The sequence below is a fragment of the Callithrix jacchus genome, chromosome 9, assembly GCF_049354715.1.
Source record: "Callithrix jacchus isolate 240 chromosome 9, calJac240_pri, whole genome shotgun sequence".
NCBI lineage: Eukaryota > Metazoa > Chordata > Mammalia > Primates > Cebidae > Callithrix > Callithrix jacchus.
In genome coordinates, this window is record NC_133510.1 from 68455843 (window position 1) to 68467898 (window position 12056).

The window sequence follows — 12056 nt, forward strand, 5'->3', positions numbered from 1 at the left end:
AGTAGCTGGGATTACAGGCATGTGCCACCACACCCAGCTAATTTGGTATTTTTAGCAGAGATGGGATTTCTCCATGTTGGTCAGGCTGGTCTCAAACTGCCAACTTCAGGTGATCCACCCACCTCCGCCTCCCAAAGTGCTGTAATTATGGGTGTATTTTTGTTTCGTAGAGTCAGGGTTTTTGCTGTGTTGCCCAGGCTGGTCTCGAACTCGTGCGCTCAAGTGATTCTCCTGCCTTGGCCTCCCAAAGGGCTGGGATTACAAGTGTGAACCACCCCACCTAGCCCCAAGAAAGTGTTCTTAGTAAAGTGTTTTTACTGGAGTCTCTCAGTCCTTTTATGCTGGTTATACTGTGATCCTCCAAAAGTAGAATGTATAATGTGTATCATTTCCCAAATTTATTTGCTATTTCCCTGTACTTCTGTTGGTATTTTCCAGAATAGTGTGTAAAGGAATGTAATTTGGGGAATTTGGTGTAGACATCTTTTTTTTTTTTTGAGATGGAGCCTTGCTCTGTCTCCCAGGCTGGGGTGCAGTGACATGATCTCACTCCAACTCCGCCTCCCGAGTTAAGCGATTCTCCTGCCTCAGCCTCCTGAGTAGGTGGGACTACAGGCATGCACCACCACACCAGGCTAATTTTTGCATTTTTAGTAGAGATAGGGTTTCATCATATTGGTCAGGCTGGTCTTGAACTCCTGACCTCGTGATCTGCCCGCCTCAGCCTCCCAAAGTGCTGGAATTAGAGGTGTGAGCCACCATGCCCGGCCTTTTTTTAAAAACAAATATATTTAAGATGGAGGTTTAGGAGCTTAGAGAAGAGAAAGAACTAGGTAGAGAAATGAAGGCGCATTCAGTAAAGTTTAGATTGAAAGCTTCTAGAATGAGGTCAGGACTTGAGCCTAGCTTCTGGGACAGTGTCCAGCACAGCACTTGGCATGAGTGGTGCACAGCAAAGAAGAAGGGAGGAATGCCACAGGGAACTGCTGTTTTGAATGTTGTCTGAGCAGATTATTGATACAATCATATCCTTATTTTTTGCCTCTCACAGGGTGTTGTGCTGGGATGTTACTTTGGGCCTGCTGCACTCTACATTTGGGCAGTGGGGATCCTGGCTGCAGGACAGAGCTCCACCATGACAGGAACCTATTCTGGCCAGTTTGTCATGGAGGTATGTGCTAGTATAGAATAGAGGGAGATGACACAACCCTTTTGTTACTTTTTTTTTTTTTTTTTGAGATGGAGTCTCGTTGTTGCCCACGCTAAAGTACAATGGTGCGATCTCGGCTCTGCAACCTTCACCTCACAGATTCAAGCGATTCTCCTGCCTTAGCCTCCTGAGTAGCTGTGATTACAGGCTCCCACTGCCACACCTGGCTAATTTTTGTATTTTTTAGTAGAGTTAGGGTTTCACCATGTTGGCCAGGCTGGTCTCGAACTGCTGACCTCAGGTGATGTGCCCACGTCGGCCTCTCAAAGTGCTGGGATTATAGGCGTGAGCAACTGTGCCCGGCCCTTTTGTCACTTCTTAATCTCATCCTTTTGAGTTCTGTCCTGAACCTCCCCTAGATTTTTTTCTGTTTCCTGTTGCAGTCAGTCATCCTGCCTCTATGTTTTCTTCCAGGGATTCCTGAACCTTAAGTGGTCACGCTTTGCCCGAGTGGTTCTGACTCGCTCTATTGCCATTATCCCCACTTTGCTTGTTTCTGTCTTCCAAGATGTAGAGAGTCTAACAGTGATGAATGACTTCCTGAATGTTCTACAGAGCTTACAGGTGAGGAGGAAGCTGGGGAAACTCATTTCCTAGTTATTCAGGCAGCATTATGTACTGCCCTTGGGTACGAAGCCTAGCTGGGTGCTGGGGGGATATTGAGAGGAAGACAGAGGCGTGATTGTGGTCTGCAGTAAATGTATATGAAATCCTTGGCATCTAGAAGGATTTTAGAAGTGGTTTGTTTTTTAAACCTGTTGAATGGGAACTATGAGCTTTACTTATATATAGAACACAAAACTATAGTTCATTAATGCAAATTAACATTAAATGAACATATAGGACACTGTACCAGGTCCTTTGGAGGTTAAGAGACAAGTCCCATAGAAAGGTTTGCATGCTAGGTTAATGGCAGCTCTACAGAATTCAGTAGAATGCCTGAATGTGTTGGGATGAGAGGAATCATGATTTCTCAAGTAGAAGTTGAGGCAGCATTTATGTTTCCCTTTCATTCATTGTGCTGTTCTCTGGGGTGATACAAGGACCCATAGTAATCCCACCTGATCTTCTTTCTTTTCCAGCTCCCCTTTGCTCTCATACCCATCCTCACATTTACAAGCCTGCGGCCAGTAATGAGTGACTTTGCCAATGGACTGTGAGTGTACTCGTCTTAGTTCCCACAGGGGAAGCTGATATGGGGAAAGGGTGTCTTTGTGCAGTAGGCCGGTCAGACATGAGACAGAGGGAAACTATATGCTTTGAGAGGTGATTGCTAGCTGTTGCTTCTTTGGCTTAGAGAATGGAAACTGTGAATATAGTAAAGGAAGAGAAAGCACGTCTTTCATTTGGAGGGGGGAAAGAGTTTTATATGGCATAACTCTTCAGCTTCATCCACTGAAGTTTGAGGCACCTTAGTTCTTTGTTAAATGATCTTAACAAGAAAGGCATAAGGTAGTACCTTTTATATATACCTTTAAAGGATATGAGGTATCTGAAGTGACTTGTTGAATTTCTAGGCCTTGTTGGATCTCCAGGGACTTAAATATTAGGGATTATTTAATGATGTCTTTTCCCGCCCTTTCTCTCTATCAGTATCTAATTTTGGCTGATTTAACTTAGACTTATGAAGAATGATTTTTTCAAATTAAGAACAGTTTTTTTCGTTCATTTTGAACTGCCGTTAATTCTTGTCCTGTTTACCTCACAGGATGCAGTTTGCATTTCTGTCTGTATCCACCTTGGGTTATTCCACCAGTGACTGTGCTGATTTCTTTTACAGAGGCTGGCGGATTGCGGGAGGAATCTTGGTCCTTATCATTGTTCCATCAATATGTACTTTGTATTGGTTTATGTCCAGGAACTAGGGCATGTGGTGTTATATGTGGTGGCTGGTGTGGTCAGCGTGGCTTATCTGGGCTTTGTGTTCTACTTGGTAAGTCCCGTCTGGAAAAGCAGGGGCATAGGTGTCGGGGATGGTAGAGGTGGGGTTTACTGACATTCAGAAATGAACAGACCCAGTCCAGGCACAGTGGCTCATGCCTGTAATCCCAATACTTTGCGAAGCTAAGGCAGGAGGCTTGCTTGAGTCCAGGAGTTAGAGACCAATCTGGGCAACATATTAAGACCCCATCTCTACAAAAAAAAAAAAAAAAAAAAAAAAGAAGTGAACAGACCCAAAAAAGCACATAACAATCTACCTCCGGGTTATTGAGACAATTTATATGGAATTGTCAAATCAGCTGTTTACAAAATAATATTTCTAACCATAAAATTCACTTTGGTTACTTAGATTTGTCATTTTTCTGTCACTTCTGTAGTTTCCATTCCTAACAATTCCTAACAAGAGAGTATAGTATGTTTGAGGAACTAAAAGAAGGGTAGCAGTACAGACAGTGAAGAACAGTACAAGACAGAGTTGGAGAATGGGGCACAGAGAATGATATAGAGATTTGGGTGGGACACATACAGGTGCACAGCCCACCCAGCTCCATCACTTACTGGCTGTCCAAGGAAATAAGTAAACAGTGACAGTCTCCTCTTGATTCTCATTCTAAAGTCATTTTTAAAAAATCATTCTTATAAAACCATAGCTACATGAAAAAGGTATGTACAATTTATATTCCAATTATAAAAAATGTATTTAAAGTCTAGAATAAATTATATAAAAATTGTAATATAATTGTTTTAGGCACTGTTTTAACAGAAAAACAACATAAAAATCATTGCATACCTTCTCTCATCGTTTTAACAATATAATTGTTTTAGGAAGGTAGGATTATAGATATATTATTCTCTATTTTCCAAATCTTCTTTAACATTGCTTATATTAAAGAAAAACACCGAAAATAACATCAGATCCATTTCCCTGTTTATACAGTTTTCTCTGGAAAAAAAAAAACACAGGGGTTGGGGATAATGAATAGCAGAATTTATGCCATTTTTGCTGCAGAGAATGGCTGAAGATGGAGGCTGGAAACCTGCTGTTGAACTCTAGTACACTTCCCCATGCCAGTGTGCCACACATTAGATACTTTATTAAAAAAATCACTTTAGTAGATGTTGAAAAATTATTTCCTAGATTGATGTATCTCTTTTTTTCTTCCCAATAAACTTTGGGCACACAAAGACTGTACTGACCCTATAATTTAGGAACTTAACTTCAAGGAAAACCAAGTAACTGAGTATGTCCTTGACAGAAGTTGTTTTTAAAAATTCACTGTAGGTTAGGGGGATCCTTTCATAATGCAAATTGGATATGAAGGTGCCAATTTATGCTCCTTCAGCCTAAGGCCAGTGAGCTTGTTGAAGACCCATTATTATTATTATTATTTTTGAGACAGAGTTATGCTCTTTTGCCCAGGCTGGAGTGCAGTGGCACGATCTTAGCTCTCTGCAACCTCTGTCTCCTGGATTCAAGCAGTTTTCCTACCTCAGCCTCCTGAGTAGCTGGGACTACTGGCACGTGCTACCATGCCCAGCTAATTTTTGTATTTTTAGTAGAGATGGGATTTCACCATGTTGGCCAGACTGGTCTCAAACTCCTGACCTCAGATCATCCACCCACCTCAGCCTCCCATAGTGCTGGGATTACAGGAGTGAGCCACTGCGCCTGGCCAGAAGACCCGTTTTTAGAGGTGAGGGCTGATTCTAGAGTGGGTTACTGCTGTTTAACAGGAACTTCATAGAGCAGCTTAGGAGACTACACCAAATGTATTAGTTTGTTAGTCATTCTTATCATGGGGAGGACTGAGGAAAAGTGTGCTTCAGGGAATTCACAGTTGGATAAAAGAAACAAACTACAAGCTGGACGAGGTGGCTCATGCTTGTAATCTCAGTGCTTTTGGAGACCAAGCCAGGAGGATTACTTGAGGTTAGGAGTGTGAGACCAGCCTGGGCAATATAGCAAGACCTGGTCTCTAAAAAAAAAATTACATTAGCCGGGCATGGTGGTGTCCGCCTATGATCTTGGCAGTTCAGGAGGCTGAGGAGGGAGGATTGCTTGAGCCCAGGAATTCAAGGCTTCAGTGAGCTATGGTTGCTCCAGTATACTCCAGCCTGAGTGATCAGGGAGACCTTGTCTCTAAAAAGTAAAAAAAAACCAACAAAGATTATTTAAAAAAAAAAGAAAGAAAGAAAAACCACAGACACAAAGCAGTAAGAACAGAGAAATTCAGTATTGAAAATGTATGGACAAATTTTGTTGAGGAAGGCAGATGATTTTTTGAAGGGGGAGTGGGGTTGAGAGAATGACTTGTGCAACCCTTCGTGGTAGAAGATGGGCACAGCTGGATGTTCAAGGAAGGGAGCAGATTTGCCTGTGAGAAGTGCTGTGTGAGCAGTCCTGGCTCTCCTAAGAGTCTGGTGAATGAAGACCATATTTTGTCTTTCAGGGTTGGCAATGTTTGATTGCACTGGGCATGTCCTTCCTGGACTGCGGGCGTATGGTAAGCATCTCTAAAAGCCTGCTGACAGAAGAAGCCACTGGTGGCTACACTAAATAACACTGGATAAGTCTGTCTTCTGCAGGTAGCCATCAGAGCCAGTGTGTTTCTATGGTTTACTGTGTGCACATAGCCAAAAGTATGTGCTGTTGCACAGACTGCCTTTATGACTCAACTGTTGGTTAGAGAAGACTGTGATTCTCCTGCCTAAGCCTCCAGAGTAGCTGGGATTACAGGCATGTGCCACCATGCCCCGATAATTTCTGTATTTTTAGTAGAGGAGGGGTTTTGCCATGTTGGCCAGACTGGTCTTGAACTTCTGATCTCAGATGATCCACCTGCCTTGGCCTCTCACAGTGCTGGGATTATAGGCATGAGCCACAATGTCCAGCAGGCATTGTGGTTTCATTTTTTATTTTTTGTTTTTTTGAAACGGAGTCTCTCTCTTTGCCAGGCTGAAGTGCAGTGACACAATCTTGGCTCACTGCAATCTCTACCTCCTGGGTTCAAGCCATTCTCCTGCCTCAGCCTCCTGAGTAGCTGGGATTACAGGTGCGAGCTGCCACACTTAGCTAGTTTTTTTGTATTTAAGTAGAGACAGGGCTTCACCATGTTGGCCAAGATGGTTTCCATCTCCTGACCTCGTGATCTACTCACCTTGGCCTCCCAAAGTGCTGGGATTACAGGCATGAGCTGCCGCACCCAGCCTGGAGTTGTGTTTTAAAAGCAGCTTCAGAGATGCTGATTCAGCGTGACAAACATTTGGGACCCATAGGTCATCTTTCTCTCTCTTAGTAACTGCTATTTCATGTTTTTGTTTTGTAAATGAAAGGCTTTTCTCTGCTCCAGTGCCAAAAGATAATAGGGCCAGAATTATTGAGATGGTTGGAAATTTGATTTCTAACTCACACAGTAGTAAAATAGAAAAGCATTGTGCATGTTTGCTCTTATCCTGATTTGAAGCACCCATCCTGAGGTAGAGTGTGTCACAGGAATCATCAGTGCTAATTTTGCTGAGGACATTTGACACCATCTCAGTCTTTAACTAATCAGCTCCTACCTATCAGCTTCTGCATATCAGAAACCATTCATGTATGTATGTACAAGCTGTTTCCTTTCTGAAATAAAAATCAATATAGCAGTACGGAAAAAAGGCCTAAATTGATGTGCTAATTACAGGTACTTAAATGCTGATTTCAATAAATACATGAAAATCAGTCTAATCCTCTTCCATCTTTTTTTTCCTTAGTACCATCTGGGATTGACAGCTCAGCCTGAACTCTATCTTCTGAACACCATGGATGCTGACTCACTGGTGCCTAGATGACTGACGGCCTGAGAGACTATATGAGAACAACTTTCTCTAAGCCCCTTTGTGCCAGGTGTCCTGTTAACATCTCTGTTAGTTCAGAGGTGAGTTTTGTTCAGACGTTTTGAACAAAAGGCCAAGATTTCCTCATGGGAAGGGTGTTCAAAGCTGACGGCTATAAATGTAGGTCAGAGACCCACACGCCTCACAACAGTCACATACTCCCAGAGTTAAATGATGGGCCTCTGGTGGCCACACACTCCTATGGGCTTGTGTCTTGGACTCTGGGATTTAAAAAATATATATGTATATATAATTACGTAAACCTGAGCATCTCAGTTTGGGTAAAGTGTTAAGGTTATATGAAACTGATAGAGCTTTTGTATTTTTTAAAAAAAATTTAGTTTAGATAAATCAGATATTTGTTTTCTCTGGATCACAAGTGAGAAAGGAAAGAGAATTTCCTTTTCACAATGAACTGGTCAAACTGACTATCTTGTAAAGTGATATTTTACTATGTAAGTTAAATTTCACTTTGATCGTAATGGACCAGATTAAATCTTTGGTATCTATTGATATTAACACATCATTTCTTAAAAAAAATTTTCTCTATTTGGCGATCATAATTAACCCAGGTTATCAGCCTGTTTCGTAACTATTGTCTTTGTTGTCACTTTTCTTGAATTGTTTTCTAGTCATTAAACAAATATGAAGGCATTTGCCAAAGAGCTTTAATACCCAGTAACAAGATCCAGAGACCATACTTTAATCAGTGATCAGTTTTCCGTGCTGCATTGTAACTCAGCTCATTCTGGCATTCAAGTTTTAGGCAGAAAAAGAAGAAACTCCTCACATTTAACTTGTAAGGCCTGACATAAGATAGTGAAGATATTAATCTTCTTTCTAATATTTGTATAGTCCTCAGTTTAGTTTCTTCTCACTATTCCCATCAACGTGCCAAACATCATTTCTAGGTCCAAAGTCTGTTTCTAGGAGTGGCTAATATTTGTATCGTTGAAACTCCTAGGGAATGCCAAATATTTTACTTTAAAATATTCAGCACTTTGGGAGGTCGAGGTGGGCAGATCACGAGGTCAGGAGTTTGAGACCAGCCTGGCCAACATGGTGAAACACTGTCTCTACTAAAAATACAAAACTTAGCTGGGCATAGGGGAGGGTGCCTGTAATCCCAGCTACTCAGGAGACTGAGGCAGGAGAATCATTTGAACCCTGGAGGTGGAGATTGCAGTGAGCCGAGACTGTGCTATTGCACTCCAGCCTGGGCAACAGAAAGTAGCCTTGGGCTACTATACCAAGTAGCACGAGATTAGTACTAGACTGAGATTTGGAATATTAGTCCACATATGACAAACTGCTTGCCTACACCTATAGATTGTTTTCAGCCACCTTCCTAACCATAAATTTGTTGTCTTAATTTTGTTGTTGTTTTTTTGAGACAGAGTCTTGCCCTGTTGCCCAGGTGGGAATGCAGTGACGTGATCTCAGTTCACTACAGCCTCCACCTCCAGGGTTTAAGTGATTCTCCTCCTTCAGCCTCCTAAATAGCTGGGATTACAGGCACACCCCACCACACCAGCTAATTTTTGTATTTTTAGTAGAGATGGGGTTTTACCATGTTGGCCAGCTGGTCTCACACTCCCAACCTCAAGTGATCTCCCTGACTCAGCCTCCCAAAGTGTTGGGATTACAGGTGTGAGCCACTGTGCCCAGCCTTTTTTTTTTGTTGTTGTTGTTAAGACAGGGTCTTGCTCTGTTACCCAGGCCGGAGTGCAATGGTGTGTGATCTTCGCTCAGTGCAACTTCTGCCTCCTGGGCTCAAGCCATCCACTCATTTCAACTTACCAGGTAGCTGGGACAGCAGGCACACACCACCATGCCTAGCTAGTTTTCGTATTTTTTGTAGAGATGAGGTTTCACCATGATGCCCAGGCCAGTCTTGAACTCGTGAGCACAAGCGATCGGCCAGCCTTGGCCTCCCAAAGTGCTGGGATATGGGCATGAGCCACCGCCTCCAGCCCACTCCTCATTTCTTTCTAGCCCCAAACGTGTTGAGTCTGCAAATCCTGCAGCCTTTGTGTGACGTGGAGCATCACTTTCCCCTTTCAGCATTAAATATGTGACCTCTCCGCCTTATTTCTGAACTTACTACATTTCAATAAAACTTTTTAAAAATCCAGACATCGCCTATCTTCATTTAGAATTGTTTGGCCCTTAAAATGGCAGGAATTTTTCTAAAATGACACTTTAAAATTTTCTCATTTCTACTTCAGGGCCTCTTGAAACTTCAGATAAAAAGAGCAGTCAACCCTGCAACTTAGGTTATAATCCTGATCTAAAAATTGAGACAGAATTAACATCAATTTACCTTTTACTTGAGAAAGAGACTCTTAGAATTTCAGTGTTTTGGTTTCTTGATTAAAAAAAACAACTCCAGATGAACCAGTTTGTTGGATTTCCCCCACTTCTCTGGGCAGTTTTATTTCTCGGTAGTTTCATTACCAGAGAGTGTTGGGGGAAAGGAAGGTAAAAAATAAAAACATCCTGTGATGAAACTCATAGAAAGGTGTGGTGGTTGGTTCAGTACTTACGGAATTTCTATAGCTCTTTTCCATTCCTTAACTGTATGTTACTAGGAACAGAGAATACACGTTTACAAGTGTACCCTTCAGGCCACACAACTCCTGTAATCAGAAAATTTCTTAATAAAGGACACTGAGGCCAGGTGCTGTGGCTCATGCCTATAATCCCAGCACTTTGGGAAAGGCCAAGGTGGGTGGATCACAAGGTCAGGAGTTTGAGACCAGCCTGACCAACATGGTGAAACCCCATCTCTACTAAAAATACAAAAATTTGCTGGGCTTGGTGGCGCACACCTGTAAAACAGGCTACTCAGGAGGCTGAGGCAGGAGAATCGCTTGAACATGGGAGGTGGAGGTTGCAGTAAGTCGAGATTGCACCACTGCACTCCAGCCTGGCAACAGAGCGAGACTCCATCTCAAAAAAAAAAAGTCTTGGGTAAGCTTTTCTCTTTTTCTTTCTTTCTTTCTTTCTTTCTTTCTTTCTTTCTTTCTTTCTTTCTTTCTTTCTTTCTTTCTTTCTTTCTTTTTCTTCTTTCTTTCTTTCTTTCGAGTCTCGCTCTTGTTGCTCAGGCTGGAGTTCAGTGGCACAATCTTGGCTCACTGCAACCTCTGCCTCCTGGATTCAAATGATTCTCCTGCCTCAGCCTCCTGAGTAGCTGGGATTACAGGCATGCGCCACCACGCCTGGCCAATTTTGTATGTTTAGTAGAGACAGGGTTTCTCCATGTTGGTCAGGCTGGTCGTGAACTCCCAACCTTAGGTAATCCACCCACCTCAGCCTCCCAAAATGCTGAGATTATAGGCATGAGCCACTGCGCTCAACTGAGTAAGCTTTTTTCTAAGTTAAGAATATTGAATCACTCCAATTTGTGGTATACAAATCTGGATTACTATAAGTGTACTTATACAAATATGAATATATTCAATCTTAAGAACAAACCGAGTGCATTTACTTAATTTCTGGAGTTCAACACTATGGAGTCAGTCTATAAAAGGATGCTCTGACAATGTATAAACAGAATGTCAGGAAAAAGTGCAATTAAGTAATTGTTACTGAGCAGTCGCTGCTACATAGCTGTGTGCCAGCCTCATATAAAAGGCAGGCAGAGTGTATATGCATATGAAGTAGTTTCATTAATAAGAGAGGCGGGGTTGTAGTTGCTGAAACACATAGCCTTCTCAGTTTCAGACATTACAACACAAGGCCAGTAAAGCTTTGCCCAGGAAGTCTTTTGCAAAGTCACATATTGTTATGTTATGTTTATAGGGTCTTCATGCAGTGACCCCTCTCACTTTACCCAAACTGAAGTGGGTAAATTCACATCCTGCATACTTCCTAACTTTTCTCCAAATGTGATTTTATATTTTAATTTAAACACAGTTTGTAGGTTCTCATGCATAGCTATTCTTAACAAATGAATACGTTGCATTGCCTTTTTTTTTTTGAGACGGAGTTTCTCTCTTGTTACCCAGGCTTGAGTGCAATGGTGCGATCTCGGCTCACCGCAACCTCTGCCTCCTGGGTTCAGGCAATTCTCCTGCCTCAGCCTCCTGAGTAGCTGGGATTACAGGCACACACCACCATGCCCAGATAATTTTTTGTATTTTTAGTAGAGATGAGGTTTCACCATGTTTACCAGGATGATCTCGATCTCTTGACCTTGTGATTCACCCGCCTCAGCCTCCCAAACTACTGGGATTACAGGCTTGAGCCACTGCGCCAGGCAGCATTACTTTTTTTAAGCAACAAATATATTACGTTAGCTCTCTCAGAGTAAAATTACAAAATTGTGGAACCTATTGGGTTTTGCAAGAAAAGCTAGTTTCTAATTAAACTCTTAATTATTTTTAATGCTGAGTATATATTGAGAAGGTAGAATCTTTCCAGTAGCCTGGTTAGAAATACTTTTCATTGCAACCAACATGAAAGGATGATTTATTTTGGCCGGGTGCAGTGGCTCACGCCTGTAATCCAAGCACTTTGGAGGCCAACGCGGGTGGATCACCTGAGGTTGGGAGTTCAAGACCAGCCTGACCAACATGGTGAAACCCCATCTTGATAAAAAAAAAAAAAAGAAAAGAAAAAGAAGAAAAAAAAGGATGGTTTATTTCTATGCCAGCTGTCCTCAATTTTCCTGACCTTAATGGAACATATTAGATCCAGCTGCTGGAATATTTACTCTAATGGAATAAAGCATTTGGATTATTTCCTTGCCTATTTCCCAAAGAGGACAGTGTTGACCAAAATATGTGTACTTGTTGGTAGCACTAGAAGAACTTCATGATAGATACAATTGACAGCTTTTATTTATTTATTTATTTGAGATGGAGTCTTGTTCTGTCCCCAGGCTGGAGTACCATGGTGTGATCTCAGCTCACTACAACGTACACCTCCCAGGTTCAAGCGATTCTCCTGCCTTAACCTCCCGAGTAGCTAGGATTACAGGCATGTGCCATCATGCCCGGCTAATTTTGTATTTCTAGTAGAGATGAGG

At 42.1% G+C, this 12056-nt stretch overlaps 1 protein-coding gene across 1 annotated transcript in view; it reads left to right on the forward strand.

The window, feature by feature from the left end:
- LOC100403822 (natural resistance-associated macrophage protein 2) overlaps positions 1-9156 on the forward strand; it is a 42219-nt gene extending 33063 nt beyond the window's left edge. Inside the window, 7 exon segments of the mRNA XM_035256787.3 lie at positions 1052-1171; positions 1625-1774; positions 2293-2366; positions 2991-3025; positions 3028-3143; positions 5602-5655; positions 6902-9156. Coding sequence (XP_035112678.2) covers positions 1052-1171; positions 1625-1774; positions 2293-2366; positions 2991-3025; positions 3028-3143; positions 5602-5655; positions 6902-6979 — 627 coding nt within the window. The 3' untranslated portion in view covers positions 6980-9156.
- Positions 9157-12056: the final 2900 nt, after the last annotated feature.